Below are 16,531 nucleotides of genomic sequence, written 5' to 3' on the forward strand. Positions count from 1 at the left end.
CACTGAAGATAAAAATTGTCACACACTCACCTCAGGAATGTTGAAGTGGCCAGAACTGGGTGAGGCCATGTAGAGGCTTCCTTCTTACACAAACTGTTCAGGCACTCTCCCCTCCTTCTCCAGATCTGGGAAGCCTGCCAGCTAGAGACAGCTGGATACCTCTCCTACTTTCCACAGGAGAGCTGCTGTTATGAGATTGTTAATTCTGGTCAAAACCACTGCAGGACTCCTGGGGAGAGAGAGGAACCCCCCCCCCTCTCCCTTGATTACATATTATATGCCCTTTGCTAACTTCCAAGGGCTATTTGGTGAAATGGCCCCCAAAGAGATAACAAAGACTTGATTGGGGTTTGAGCATCAGGGCCTTAGTGACTTTCCCTGATATCCCTGTGAACCAGCAGGGAGATGAAAGACTCCTATAGGCAGACTCATTCCTCAGGGTGCCTTTGTTTTCCTCTGGACTGAAACCCAAATGCTCCTCCCACCCTTCTGATCTTGGAAGCCAAGCCCCTTTGTAATCTACATAAGCTCCACTCCCCAGGAATCCAGTGACTACAGAAACTGACCTTCCACTTGCTCTTGCCTGGAATCCAAGCTAGAGTCCCAGGTAAGAGGCCCAAGAGGTGGTCTTGGAGCAGCTTCTGTTTGAGGTCTGGAGAGGAGGGAGGCAGGTGGGCAAGGCTAAACCCTAAGCTTGGGCTAGGCAAATGTAGCTGGGGATAGGGCTGGGATGGGAGCGAGCATTCTGGCTGCAGAGAATACATGGGGCTGGAGAAGGAGCAGCCCCAGGTGGGCGGTGGCAAGCATCTCTCTTTGGAATACAATGGCATCCCTTTATGATGCCAGTGTCAGGCACTGGGTTGAGTTTCCCTAGTGTTGCAGGACAATGGAGCTCTCTCCGCCATGACCCTGTATGTCATGACAGTAACTGCGATACAATTTGGCTCATGGTTTACACAAAAAGATCTTTTATTGACCCACTAGAACACTGAGTACAAATGTATTTTAGCCCTAGCTAGTTTGGCTCAGTGGATAAAGTGTCCACCTGCGGACTGAAGGGTTCTGGGTTCAATTCCAGTCAAGGGCACATGCCAGGGTTGTGGACTCAGGTTATGGGCTTGATCCCCAGTAGAGGGTGTGCAGGAGGCAGCTGGTCAATGATTCTCTCTCATCATTGATGTTTCTAACTCTCCCTCTTCCCTTCTCCCTGAAATCAATAAAAATACTTCTTTTTAAAGTATTTTAGATAAAAAAAACCTGCAGTATTCAAAAACAGGACCCCTGGGATTTTAGGTCACTTTGGAGGTCACCACCCAGAGGGGAAGACCCACCTCTCTGTCACTAGTAGGGGTCAAATGCTTTTGGAGGCGAGTACATGTGAATGTCGCATCACTTGGAAAATCTTGCAGGAAGAAGGGTGTCTTTCTGGCTGACCTGAAGGGAGACTGTAAGCCAGGGAGACCACAGGTGGCACCTGGGGTTGTCTACTAAAGTGATGCTTTTCCTCCTCTCTCCCTTCACTGACTAGGCTCCTCCAGGGGACTGAGGCCACCATGGCTCAGGAGAAGTCCCTCATCCTGTCCCCACTGCTAGTCCTGGTGCTGTTAGTGCTGGGGTGGGTCCAGCCTTCCCTGGGCAAGGAATCACGGGCCATGAAGTTCCAGCGGCAACACATGGACCCAGACGGCCCCAGCAACAACTCCAACTACTGCAACCAAATGATGAGACGCCGGCATATGACAGAGGGACGGTGCAAGCCAGTGAACACCTTCGTGCATGAGCCTCTGGTAGATGTCCAGGCCGTTTGCCTCCAGGGAAACATCACCTGCAAGAATGGGCAGCCCAACTGCCACAAGAGCAGCTCCAGCATGAAGATCACGGACTGTCGTGTGACGAGAGGCTCCAAGTACCCCAACTGTGACTACCGAACCAGCCAGAAAGAGAGGCACATCATCGTGGCCTGTGAGGGAAACCCGTACGTGCCCGTCCACTTTGATGCTTCAGTAGAGGCCTCCAGCTGAGACCAGAGCAGTGAGATGCCCCACCTCATTGTGTCACCTGTCTCTCCCTCCTCCTAGCTAGCACTGAGGGAAATGACTCAAGTTAGGGCTCCTATCCAACACTAAAGTGTTTCCCTGGCCTGAGACTTATGCCTGCGTGGTTTGGGGGGTGAGGGTGGGTTGTGAGTTGGGTCCCATGTGAACTACTTTACTGCTTCTTTCAATAAAACTCAGTTGCAACTACCTGGCTTCCTGAAGCTGTCTCCATTCAGGTTACTGTTAATGTGATTGCTTTCCTGCCAGAAGGTGAGAACTGTAAATCTAGTTAACTTAGTTGAGAGCTGCTGGAACATTTGCTGAATTTGTTCCTAAGTTTTTCCTACTTTTGGGATTATTCTATAATGTATGTTAGGTTATTTAAGCTGATTTATGGATGCAGCTAAATTAACTTCTAATTTGGTCAATTGTTTTGCCTCTCCCATAATACATAATTGCATGTAGAAACACACACACACACAGACACACACACACACACACACATCTAGGAGAGCCTCCATCTCAGTCTAGTCCATTTTTCTAAAACTAAAACCTTCTAAGAGTTTGGACATAAGATTGTCCCAGTTACCCTCGTTGTTACTCCCTCCCTTATTAGAAACAAAAAGTGACTACAACTGTGGGAGGAGGGAGAAGTTGGAGAGGAGAGAGGAGGATTAGGTATTGGTGAAGTATCTAAAAGATGGCACTCATTGTTTTGTTTTTAATTTTTTCTTGGAAAAATATTTGCAGTGATTTTTAAGGACACAGAAAAAGATGAAATAGAATGTATATCTCACACTTAATTTTGCTATTTTAAAGTAATATTTTATTTTCTTTAATATTTTTAACAATTCACAACTTCTATAGTACATATTTCTTCAATCCTTTTAATGTATAGATAACAAGAATGTAATTGAATTGTTTGATTAAAGGAACTTCAGTCTTTCACCAGATTACTTTCTCCAAGAATGTCAGGAAATGTCCAATGCTTATATAGTATACTAGAAGCCCGATGCACGAAATTCATGCAAGGTGGTCGACCCTTGCAGCCACAGTGGTTTGCCTTGGCCCTCGCAGCCCCGGCTTCATCTGGAAGGATGTCTGGTCTAATTAGCATATTATGCTTTAATTATTATAGATAAATCTATTCTGATTATCACTCAGGTCAAAGCATACCATCTGAAGACCTCTTCTTAAGATGCTGCCAGTTTCCTATACTGGTTCACACCAAACATGAGTAAAGATACATCCCACCATTCCCCACAGACTTTGCCTTGAAGACTCTGAAACATAAAATATAAATTCATCACATCTTACAGGTCAATACTATTAAGAGCTGTTCTAAATTGGAGAACTCATGTCACACCATAGAGTTCCCCCTAATACCATTGTAATTAGCTAGTTGTTAATAACAGGGAAGGAGCAAAAGGAAGGGCAGACCTTATAGGCGTATTCTCTGCAAAGCACTGGGGGAGGACACCACATAAGGAAGACAGATGCATGCCCAGTAAAGTTGGGATGACAAAGGGAAGATACTTTTTTGTCAGTCACACCTGGGAAGAGAGGTCATTGGCAGCAATGGGCATAGCCACTGAAAATGAGAAGGCTAAAAAGGCTAATTCCAATGTAACCCTGGTATTTGGGGCAGGGGTGGGGCTAGCAATCTGAATCTGTGCGGGCAAGCCCAGTGTACATTCTTGATAACCTATAATTAAGACATTGCCCTTTTCCCAGAAACTGGTCTTGTGGGACCTGTTACCTAAATACATTTCACAGAGGCCATAAACTATGAAGAGTGCACAGCTTCAGAGGGGGGCGGGTTATTAGCTCTGGTGCCAAGCCAGACCATGAGATCTGGTCTTAAGACCCCCAACACCTGGGGCCCTTTTGCAAAACCCATGAAAGGACCCGAAGCATAATCCATATTTGAGGGGAAAAGATCCTAGAAAGATATAAAAGAGAAGCTCCCTGCATGTTACTTTGCTCAGACTTGGGAAGTTATTCCACTGAGTCCACCAGCATAATAAACCATGTCACTCCATTTCTCTACAGCATTGCTTGGGTTTTCTCTGGTCTTCTGCAACAAAATGGTAGGAAGATTTGACATAACCCCCTAACAAAGAAGTTCATTCTCTTGGTTCCTCTTGCCCTGTTTGGTTCATGGCCCATACTTGGCTTCCTGGCATTCTCCCATATGGCACACAGCCATGTGGATCCCCACACACATACAAATCACTAATGGACTGCAATGCTAGCCTGAGGATGAACTGGACCAGGCTCCAACAGGGAAAGGACATTCTAGACACTGGCTCTTACTTTAGGAAATAGGACTTTGGAAACCAAGTGATGTAATTCCAAAGAAATAAAAATCACTCCTTTCCATGCCAGTCTTAGAAAATTCTTTTTCTCAGGATATTGCAAGGCTCCACCCCCAGCAACAACCAGGAGAGTCAACCCAAGTTCTTCTCTGGTATCTCCCCTACTGGGTACCAACCTTCTCAGGTGTCAAGTTGCCCTGGCCTGCTTTTTTCTTCCCAGTGGGAGAGCCCTTATTCATCACCCTTGCTATCCAGGCACCTGAAAACTAAAATGTCATATTTCAATCTCTGTTTCTTAGACACGACATAAATGTGTGGCATAAAGGAAGGTGAGCCCAATTAGGACATCTATTAAAAGAACAGTTTGCTTTGGAAAGAACCTTCTGTAGCACTGTAATTGGGAGATTTGTCATTACTTCAATATTTGGCCTTTCCAATATGCATTGTCTTCGGGTGCCACTCAAGACTGACCACACTACAAAGCACTTTGAATTCTTTGGCCTTCTGACCATGGGGGTTATTGCCCAATAACTCTAGAGGTTGACAAAGAAACTGAAACTCCCTCTGTGAAAGGGAGCAGAATATGGCACCCCAAAACATGCCTCTTTGGCATAAAAATTGTTTAGAGCTTATTACTTTGAGGAATTGCACATACAGAAGCTCTGAAAAGTGTGGAAGTTGCCCTTTTATAAGGGAAATTTACCTCAGAAAGGGGGCCTGTTCCAGGAAAAAGCTCTTACTAGAGATCACTTTTTCATCTGGGAGAATTATCTACATTGCACAGCAACCTTATCTCCCAAACTCTTACTCTTCTCACCTTCCTGTGAACTATCTTCTACCCTTTTGAAGTCCCAGACCCCTACCCAGTTTCTTAGCTCAGGATGGTGTATAAGGCTCAATCCTCTGCCACCTTTTGAGTCACATATTTTTGTGGGATTCCCATATGTACTTATGTAATTAAAATTGTTTCCTCTTATTAAACTGTCTTTTTATTACAGACCATTCTCAGCCAAGAACCTAGAAAAATAGAGAAAAAAATATTTTTTTTCCTTACACCTAGTGCTAACATTGTTCTCCTTGGAAAACTGGCAAATGCAAGCCCAATTCTCTCTTGGCTGACAATGGTGTGAAAGTATTAGAGCATGCAGTTAGTTAGATAATAACAAAAGAGGAGGGGATGAATGGAACAGTCACCCTGGGGAGTAATCGGCATTGTTCCTCCAAACAGAGCAAAACATCCTGCCTAGTTGACCAGGCAGGAAAGATAGCTTTACAGCCACCTCAAAGGGTAACTAGCATATTTTGCTGGATTAATGGAGGGGCGGGGAGGGAGAAGACAATAAGGGGGAATTCCTTTTACATGGTGCATGCCCAGTAGAAAACAAGGGATGAAGTAGAACTGTGAGGCATGTGCAGTAGAAGCCAAAATGGTGACCATACAAGGGGGAGGGCACTAGCCTGGGAAAGTCTGGGAAAGGGTAGGATTGGGGAAAGGCAAAGGCCCCAGAGAATCCGAAAAAGACAGTGGATAGTGGGGGAGCACAAACACAGCCTGGGAAAAGCCAGGAAAAGGGATGGGTGGTCCAAAAGAAAGCCTGGGTTTTCTCAAACCCAAGGGAATATATGGAAACAAGTCAAAGAACACAGTGTGTGTCCTCCTTGGAGCATGCCCCTGCCCTTCCTTCTCTTGGGCACGTAACTTTTGCCTTCTTTTCTCCTAAACTCAAAGGGTCCCGGAAAAACTCAGATCCAGGGGAGCAGCAAACAGAGCAGAGGACTCTCCTTTTGCCTCTATAACTTCCTTTTCTGAGTCCACACAGCCATTTCCCTGTAGCCTGACTGCTCTCTCTGCCTCTCTGAAAGCTTACTGTGACTTGTCACGCTAATAAATCTTGCCACTCATCTAATGAACAAAATAAACTGATGAACAAAATAGATCCAGAGAGATAGAACGATGGAACAGTCTGACAAATTTCAGAGGGAAGGCCAGGGATAGGGTGTTATGCCCAGATTTCAAGATCCCCCAAAAAACACCACCAGGGAGCCAGGTCCAATGCAAGACGCAAAAGAGTCTTTATTCGAGCTAGCTCATGCTCTCCGTCTACCGCACTCGCTGATGCAGCGGCAAGAGGCAGAGAGGGCTAGCTCTGTGGGGAGAGGGGTTTTATAGTAAGGGGAGGAGAGAGGACTATGGACCCTGCCGATTGGCCAGGCGCAAGTCTGGGTCTTGTTACACAGGATGTGGTCGTATCTATGGCGCCCACTTCCCTTGATTATCATTGGTTAGTTAGAAATCCTAGGTGTGGCTAGCAGAGGCTTGGGCTTCTGGGAAGAAGCTCCTTGCTGAGCTCTGCTCAAAAGTGGAGGATTCGGGGCAAGATGGAGGGCGTAGCCCTCGCCCTTTCAAGGGGGGATGGTGGGGAGTGATTAACCAGGGAACATATATGCATATATGCATAGCCCATGGCCATAGACAATAGAGTGGTGAAGGCCTAGGAAGGGTGGGTGCCGGGTGGAGGGGGTCAATGGAAAATAAACAAATGGGACAACTGTAATACTTTCAATAATAAAGATAAATTTAAATAAATAACTAAGTAAATAGATAAGCAAACCTTGCCACTATCACTAAACTCCTCCTGCCTGAGTGTCCTGAAATTTTTTCCCTCTGACACCACGGAAGTGCCTGTTTTCAAAGGGTGCTGGGACCGACCCACCTTGGTGTCAGTCTTCTTCTGGTAACAAAAGGGTTCTCACTCATACTCTCATTAGAATGCAGCAGAAAGTGTTTTATTGCTGTTAATGCAGTGAAACAAAGCTTGGCAGCAGTTTTGAGGTTAAAAATATGGAGGTCTGGACACTACTTTGCCCTCTTCCTTATTGCCTTTCTTGGAAACACACAGAGCTCCAAACAGAAAAGAATCTTGTTTCATTTTGTCTCAACTCTGGTGTGGTGTCCTTGACACTCTAATTCTCCCAACTTCTTCCTTTTTTCTCCTGTGGGAACCAGGGAATCAACAACAACAACAACAACAACAACAAAAGGCAGGAGAGAGTGTAAAATAACCTGTGCAGCCACATCCTGTGTAACAAGACTCAGGGCCCAAGTGAGAGGCAAAATGGTAAAAACTTTAAACAACCTTATCTAAGTGAACAGGAACCAAATGAGAGGGAGGGTCTCTCTTCTGAGGGGGGTCACAGGCAATAATGAAGAACTTGTACTGGGCAGCATCTTTGTAGCGGCAGTTAGGATACTTCCCTGCAGTGAGATTGCAGTTAGTGAGGTTAACAGACTTTGGGCTCTGGTGGCAATTGTTCCGGACATTCTTGCAGACAGTCTTCAGCAGCTCACAGGCAGCAGCCACATTCTGGAAGGAGTCATGCAGAAAGGTGTTTTGAGGCTTACAAAACACCTTTCATTATCATTATTGACACCATGCATTGCCTTGTTGCATTGGGTTGGGCTTGGTTGTATATGCTGAATTTCAAACCACTGAGCCTTGGTGAGATTCTTAGGCAAAGCATAAAGATTTGGTCCCCATAATCCCAGCAGCAGGAAGAGGGAAGAAAAGCATTCCAGGAGATCTAGCACCATCTTTCTGTGTAGGAAGAGGGAAGATAACAGTAGTAGTAGAAGCAAAAAGAGTAAAATGGTTAGTTATAACCACTTAGATTTTTATTGTGCTTTTTAAGATTTCACAGTTCTTTTTACTTCTAACCATCTTCTTTCTCATTTGAGTCTTACATAATTCATTGATGAGGCTGAAGCCCAATGAGGAGGATTTTGAAGACCTTTCCTCTTATTGGCCAGATCTGATTCTTCGCTTTGTCTTATGCTCATGGGTTTGATGGCCTCCATTTCAGAAACCTTGTCTCTTCCTCCTTCCTGAAATATTTATCCTCTATTTGACTTGGACCTGCCAGCCATCTTTACTGTCCTAGTCTCCCCAGCCCTGAGGCTTCTCTTACCAGCTTTCCACCTTGGTGCTCCCACTGGAAACAGAAGCAGTAGTTAGTCCCAGGCTCACAGGCTTTTGTAGGCTGTTTCCTCCCCAGGCATTCCAGAGCTGCCTGCCTGCTCAAGGGAAAAGTTCTGAGCCCTTAGGAAAGAGGAAGGATTGGAAAATAAACTTCTTGTGCACAATGTGGATGAGATACTTAGACCTTCAAACTCGTCATTTAAAATCGTATCAATATCACTAGAGGTGCAAGAAGAGTAAGCTTATTTAAAGAAACAGTGTAACTCAAAACTCAGTTCTGAGGAACTGATCACTTCCAGATGTGGGTTGTGTGCTTCCTTCCTAATATGAAGCTTCAGTTTTTTGGAATTCTATGATTTCAGTTTCTTAAGAGTAAATCTGATATAATAGTAATAGTTGCCACATACTTGATAATGTTGTAACTACCAACAACAGACTTGAATAAATTATTCATTTATGTGGAAAATTATTAGAACAGATTCTGAGCTACTCAGATCATGTTCCAATGAAAGAGACTGGTGAACAGACAAATACATTATACATTACTAAATATAAACATCACTGACAGCTCTGATAGAGGAAATGACAGGGGAGTGTAAGGAGACAGTAGAGAGGAGGGATCATTGGAGGGCACAACACCTGAGCTGAGTTTTGATAATTAATTAGATGTTAGGTGAAGAGGATGGTAAAGGCATCCCCAGAAGGAAACTCTGTGTGAAGAGACCCATACACATGAAGAAGAAGGGAAATTGGGGGTAATTGCCTATTGAATCTATTCTTACCTTCCCATTGGTGATTCAATATCCTTATTCAGAATCTCGTTGTCTCATGGAGGGCTCACAAGAAAGCCTCCTACATGGACTCCCTATCTCTAGCCTCTTTTCCTTCCAACCCATTCTACATATTACTTGCAGATTAGGCCCTTCAGCATAAATATAATAGTGGAACACTATTGCCTAATGCTTTTCTGTTTTTGTTGTTAATCCTCACCCAAGGGTATTTTTTCCATTCATTTTTAGAGAGAGTGGAAGGGAAGGGGAGAGACACATGGAGAGAAATATTGATGTGAGAGAGACACATCAATAGTTTGCCTCTCTTAGGTGCCCCAAGACCCTTCGGTCCTCAAAACAATACTCTGCCCACTGAGCCAAACCAGCTAGGAAATCTAATGCTTTTCATGACTCTGATTATCTACAGGATAAAAAAATGTTGTCAGTTTATAACAAAGTTGCAGGAGAGAAGGTTAACATACCAAAATTAATTGCTTTCTTATATATCAACAATGAACAATTGGAATTTGAAATTTAAAAAAAAACACACAAATATTTACATTATCACCAGAGAAAAATAAAATACTTATAAATCTAATAAAATATGTACATGATCACTATGAGAAAAGCTATAAAACTCTAATAGAAGACATCAAAATAGATGGAAAATAAATGGAGAGATATTTCATGTTTATCTTGAAGGAAACCAGACTATGTCATCACAAAATATGGCTCATTGATATAAATATTATGTTGTGCTGAAGACAATTAAGAATCGGTAAATGCTGAAAAATACTCCCTAACTTCCCTTTTTAGCCTAAAGTCAGGAAATATATTCTTTTACTGAAGACAGACTCTTTAATCAGTCTTGAGAAGGCACTCCAAACTAACCCTTACCTTTTACATTTACTACCCATAGATGAAACCCCTTTGTTTTATCAAATTTTCACAAATGTATTTATTTATTCCTAAAAGGTATAAAAGGTTCCTGCTCTGGTCACTTCTTTGGGCCTTTATTCTCTCATGAAGGTTCCCACTACATGTAAAAATTTAATAAAATTTGTACTTTTTTCCCCCTATTGATCTGTCATAATCAGTTTAATTTTTAGAACCAGCCAGGGACCCAAAGACAGTCAAAGAAAATTTGTCTTCCCCTACAATTCATAGGAAGAATATGGGTTTGATATGATAGGCTTTTAGCACAAAAGACACCATTTTGGACCTATAGGGTAATTTATTCTTTTAAAACAATACCAAATGTAGGTTTAATACCTGATCTAATTACAATTTCAACTTTTCCCATAAACATAATCCTAATCAACCACTGTGGAATGTTCTGGTCAATCCCAAGTAAGGTAATCTGTCCATCACACATAGAAAGGTTCCCTTCACTCCACATAGAAAGAAGAGACAATCTATATAATAGAAACCTTCCTCTTTTCTTCCCCCAAAGAAAAGCTGATCCAGACCCAAAGTAATCCTTTCTTTTCTCTCATTAATAGCTTTGTTGCCACATCCTGCTTCCTATAAAACTTCCATTTTTGAAAATCCCTCAGAGCACCTTCTAGTTGCTAGATGGGATGCTACTGGATTTATGAATTGCTTAATAAAGCCAATGAGGTCTTCAAGTTTACTCCATTGAATTTTGTTTTTTAACAGATGGGAGGGATCACCATGAATTGGAGCCTACAGGCTTCTCAATGTCATGGAAATAAACTGAGATATAAACATAGGACAGTAGCAACAAGTAAGAAAGGAGTTTCAGTGCTTGAAATGTATATGGTATATTCCTGGAACTATAAGTGGCTAGGTATGACTGCTATTAAGAGGAAAGTAAAATGCATGATAGGAGATGAGGCCAGATAGGTGATCAGAAGTCAGATTATCCAGGAGATTATGTGCTATACTAAAGAAACTTGATATTTCTTGTAGCATATGTATCTAGTATACATGAACACTTCCAAAATTTGTATGGCATAATCATGCTGGTCATTATACAGGTCACAAATCTTGCAGATAGATTTTATTCATTAGAGTTTTTGGTTGCAAGCAACCCAAACCAATCTGAGGTAACTTAAGGGCGCTGACACAGAAACCACGCTATCTTGAATGGGAGAGCTGTTGTGACTATGACCCCAGCCTCACCACCACTCAGACTGGCCTCAGACACCATCCTGGACCCTGTACAAGGCAGAAGACTAATGCACAATCTGGCCCCGGACAGACATTGACTTTTGGCTAGCTTGGGCTTCACTGCAAGCACGGACAGAGTTGTCACCCCATGCATGCCCTACCCCCAGGCAAGGTTGGAGCTGCTGGTGTGACCTGGTATGCCGAGCCACAGGTCACAGGACCATGCTGCTTGTCCTCTCCCAGAGGGTCCTAGGGTGTCATCCTGCCTTGGGTGCCGAGACTGCACATTGCATGCCACAGGGCTCTGAGCCCTCATAGGGAGTTGCAACCAGAGGAACTGTGCACACAGCCCCACCAACCAGGAGAATCTGAAGTGGACAACCAAAGGACCAGATCCGTGGAAGGAGGGAGTACCAGTCAGAGCAGATACAGTAAAGGTGTGAAACTCAAGGCAGACACAGCCTTTGGTCTAGCAAGTAAGTCCCAGACCATTGAACTGCTAGGGGCTTCAAACCCTGGAATGCCAAGCAATGATCCCAGGGCCAGAAAGAGACAGCAGAGGTGGGGAGACAAAGAAATAAATCCTAAAGCAATTGTTCTCAACCTTCCTAATGCCACGACCCTTTAATACAGTTCCTCATGTTGTGGTGACCCCCAACCATAAAATTATTTTCGTTGCTACTTCATAACTGTAATTTTGCTACTCTTATGAATTGTAATGTAAATATCTGATATGCAGGATGTATTTTCATTGTTACAAATTGAACATAATTAAAGCATAGTGATTAATCACAAAAACAATATGTAATTATATTCAATATGTGTTTTCCAATGGTCTTAGGTGACCTCTGTGAAAGTGTCATTCGACCCCCAAAGGGGTCCCAACCCACAGGTTGAGAACCGCTGCCCTAAAGGAAAGAAAAGGAGGAATTGCCATAAAAGAAACTAAATGAAATGGAGGCAAGCAATATGTCAGAGAAAGAATTCAGAGTAAGGGTCATACAGTCCCTAAATTGGCTAGATGAGAAAATTTCTAATATATGTCAGAATCAAGAGTAAATGAAAAATGATGTAGCACAAATCTGTCAGAAAGAAGTCAAGTATATAGGCTTCCAGATCACCCAAGGGAAACAAAAGCTAGGGACTGAAATGAAGCAGGCAGTATGTGCCATCCCAGTCCCTAGCACCCGGCGGCAGATTTGGGAATTCCTGGGAGCAGCAGGGCTCTGTGGAATTTGGATCCCAGGGTTTTCAGACATGGCTAAGCCTCTCTATGAAGCTTTAAAAGGGGAAAAGAAGGCACCCATTGACTGGGGTCCTGAGCAGGAGAAAGCCTTCATCACCATAAAGGCAAAGGTCACTGAGGCCCCAGCACTAGGGCTGCCGATGTGACAGCCCTCCATTCATGAGAACAGTGGGGTAGCCCTAAGAGTTCTAACCCAGGAGTTTGGACCCTGGCAAAGACCAGTAGCCTATCTCTTCAAGCAGATTGACCTAGTTGCCTTTGGGTGGCCCCCGTGTCTCAGGGCCCTTGCAGCCACAGCATTGTTAGTCAAAGAAACGGATAAGCTTACCCTGGGACAAAACTTAAATGTAAAAGTACCTTATGCTGTTGTCACCCTGATGGAAGCAAGGGGGAAGCACTGACTGACTCATGCTCAGATGATCCAGTATCAGGAGCACCTATGTGAAAATCCACAGATACAACTAGAAGCAGTGAGAACTCTTAATCCTGTCACCTTTTTATCCATTACTGAGGGAGCCTCTGAGCATGATTGCCTAGAAGTCCTAGAGGAGGTTTACTCAAGCTGATCAGATCTAACTGACAGGCCCTACAGAATCCGGATTTAGTATTGTTCACGGACAGCAGTAGCTTCTTAGATGAAGGAAAAAGATGAGCCTGATATGTAGTCATATCAAACTTTGAGACAGTCAAGGCACAGGCCCTTCCTGAAGGATTGTCAGCTCAGAGGGCAGAACTTTGGGCCCTAGTTAGAGGCCTAGAACTCACTAAGGATAAGCATGCCAACATCTACACTGATTCATGCTGTGCCTTCACTAGCCTGCATATCCATGGGGCTATATGCAAGGAAAGGGGACTCCTGACAGCCGGAGGAAAAGGAATAAAAAATCAGAATGAGATCTTAAAGTTACTAGAAGCAGTCTGTGATCCCAAGGAAATAGCCTCCATCCATTTTAAAGGTCACCAGAAGGGGAAAGACTCAGTGTCAGAAGGAAACCGATTTGCTGACACTGCGGCCAAGCTGGCTGCTAAAGAAAAAGTAGCACTGTCTCAGGTCATGTTGGCCCCCGAATTACCTGAACCTCTGAAATACACTCCTCAGGAAGAGAATGAAGGAAGGCTGGTGGATACTCCCAGATCATAGGGTCTATGTCCCAGAACAGTTAGCCCAAAGGTAGTCCTCCAAAAGCATGAACTTACTCATATAGGGAAGACTGCCCTAGAAGCTTTGTTAGGCAGATACTACCTAATTGCCCATCTTCCCTCTTTGTGTGCCTCAGTCTCTCAGCGTTGCCTCCTCTGTGGACAGAACAATGCCAAACATGGTCCTGTAGGACTGATAGGAGTTCAGTGCTGTAGGCAAGCTCCCTTTGAGGACTTAGAAGTAGATTTTACAGAAATAGGGCCTAGCAGAGGAAATAAATACCTAGTCTTTGTTTGCACCTTCTCAGGCTGGTTCAAGGCATATCCCACTCACACCCAAAAGGCAAGAGAAGTCACTAAGGCATTGTTGAAGGACATAATTCCACAGCATGGAATGCCTCTGACTATAGGGTCTCATAATGGCCCAGCCTTTGTAGCAGAAATAGTAAAACAGGTAGCTAGGGCTTTAGGAATTAAATGGAACCTACATACAGCTTACAGGCCTCAGAGTTAAGGGAAAGTAAAGTGCATGAACCAGACTCTCAAGCAGGCTATGGATAAGCTATACCAAGAGACAACCTTACCCTGGACAGATATCTTGCCTCTTGTACTCCTGCAGGTACGCTGTGCCCCGAGGGCCAGGGTAGGTTTCTCTCCTTTGAAATTCTATACGATAGACCCCCTCTCCTAATTCAGCCAAAGGGAGATTTGGGGGAAATAGGAAACTTAGAAATCCAGAAACAACTACAAGGGCTTGGAAAAGCAGTCTTTGAGGTCCACAGATGGGTTACTGATCGGTTACCCATCTCTCTAGGAACAGCCATACATCCTTATAAACCTGGAGAGCAGGTTTGGGTAAAGGATTGGAAAAAGAACCCCTCAAGCCTACCTGGAAGAGACCCTATCCAGTCATATTAACCATACCCAGAGCTCTCAAGGTTTCAGGATTGAGCACCTGGATCTAGCACTCGTGTGTGGAGGCAGCTCATCAGCCAAGCAGCCATCAGTCCCAGTGGAAGGTGACCCAAGATCTTGAGAATCCCTTCCGGCTGTGCCTCTGCAAAAAAAAAAATAAGGCATCATCATGAATTGTTGGACTATACCTTGTCATGCCATCCTTGGCTACATCTGCCTTGCAGAAATAGTCATAATACTACTCTTTGTCCTAGTGGTTCACTGCTGTGGACACCCACTGAACAGGAATAGAAGGAGTAACATGCTCCCACTAATAATATTAACTAGCACACCATTGCCTCCCTTAGGGGCCACTACCACATGTCCTTGCTTAGGGACTCGCTACCCAAATATGCTAGACTGGGTATTCTACAGGAAAACCAAATCAAACCAGATTGTTAACTATACTTATAAACCTGCAGCATGTTATGACTCCGCTACCGAATGCATGTGTGTGTGGGAAATTGAAGAATTAAGCCCAGACAAAAATGGCAGGAAGCATCTGTCAAGGAAAGCCAGACTTAGTAACTTGCTGGACTCGCTGCACCCATGTTGGTAACTCTGATGGGTGGTGGTGGTGGTGGTGGGGGGGGTGTTTCCAGGACCAAGCCCAGGAGGTAGATATTAAAAAGACTATCAGGCAGCTGCTTGAACATAATGCACCCAGATTACCTAAGCTGAAGAATCAGCAGCAGAAGCAATATGATACTAGACCCCCAGCTTTATCAGCTCCTCAATTCAATCCACCACCTCCTCAATATTACCAACCCTTATTTGGCTAGGGACTGCTGGCTTTGTCTCCCCTCCAGGACCACTCCTATTAATGGTTCCTCCAGTAAACATAACTAAACCAGGAACTTAATGGAAGAAATAATAGGACCTGTCACGGCCAATGTGCAGCTAACTAATGTTGCCCCTATTTGCTTCAACAGTACCCAAGGCCAACATCAAACAGGTCACCTCCAAGATGAACTATTCAACTCTATCTTCAAGGCAGAAAACACCACCTACCCCTGGTGCCCCACTGCAGGAACATTCTACAGGTGTGGGACCACTGCTTACCTCTTCCTGCCTGCATACTGGATGGGAGTGTGCACTCCTACCTATCTAACCCAAGATATGTCTATTAAACCCAACAACCAATCCCTTGAGATCCCCCTTAAAGCAGTAACTATATATAAGAGGGCTCTGCAAGTAATCCCCCTTCTAATAGCACTCGGAATTGCAGGTAGCATGGGAGCCTGCATATGGGGAATAGCTCACTCTGTCTCCTCTTATCAAGTTTTGACCCAAGAATTTTCAGAAGACATAGAGAGAGTAGCTGAGACTCTAATTGTCTTACAGGATCAAGTTGATTCCTTAGCCACAGTAGTACTACAGAATAGAAGGGGATTAGACTTACTAACAGCAGAGATAGTTGGAATCTGCCTCTTCTTAGGAGAAGAGTGCTGCTTTTACGCCAACCAGTCAGGCATTGTCAGGGGATAAGGCTAAGGATCTAATCGAATGAGCAACAAAAAGAAGACAGGTGCTATCCGAGTCCTGGGCTGTTTGCGGTGGGTCCTGGAAATGGCTTCTCCCATTGGCAGGACCAATGTGAATGCTACTCATAGCTGTAACATTAGGACAATGTCTTGTAAATTTCTTAACCCACTTTATTTCATCTTGCCTAGATGCCTTTAAACTTCAGATGGTCCTACATGTAAAATATCATTCATGAGATGATTCATGACTGTATCATTACCATTAAAGTAAGCTGGAAGATAACTTAGAATATTTCTGATTTCTGATTTTAAAAGGTCATCATCTCTATTCATTGTAACATCCCTTAGTCGTTGTACCACAAGGCTAAGAAAAGCTTTTGGGACAAGAGGGTGGAATGAGAAGGCTGAAAGGATAATTCCAATGTAACCTTGATTTTGGGGAGCTAGCAATCTGAATCTGTGCAGTAATCTAG

General features: G+C 43.9%; 1 protein-coding gene and 1 pseudogene across 1 annotated transcript; one reads left to right on the forward strand and one right to left on the reverse strand.

Annotated features, from left to right (window-relative positions):
* Nucleotides 1-555: 555 nt before the first annotated feature.
* Nucleotides 556-2,168, forward strand: LOC102420212 (ribonuclease pancreatic). The gene is made up of 2 exons (XM_006087446.3): nt 556-607; nt 1,529-2,168. Exon 2 carries the CDS (start codon nt 1,554-1,556, stop codon nt 2,019-2,021), a length of 468 nt encoding a protein of 155 aa, XP_006087508.1. The 5' UTR covers nt 556-607; nt 1,529-1,553; the 3' UTR covers nt 2,022-2,168.
* A 5,271-nt stretch (nt 2,169-7,439) lies between these two features.
* Nucleotides 7,440-14,610, reverse strand: LOC102420524 (annotated as a pseudogene).
* Between the last annotated feature and the right edge of the window lie 1,921 nt (nt 14,611-16,531).

Source organism: Myotis lucifugus, unplaced genomic scaffold (genome assembly GCF_000147115.1).
Source record: "Myotis lucifugus unplaced genomic scaffold, Myoluc2.0 scaffold_38, whole genome shotgun sequence".
Classification (NCBI taxonomy): Eukaryota; Metazoa; Chordata; class Mammalia; order Chiroptera; family Vespertilionidae; genus Myotis; species Myotis lucifugus.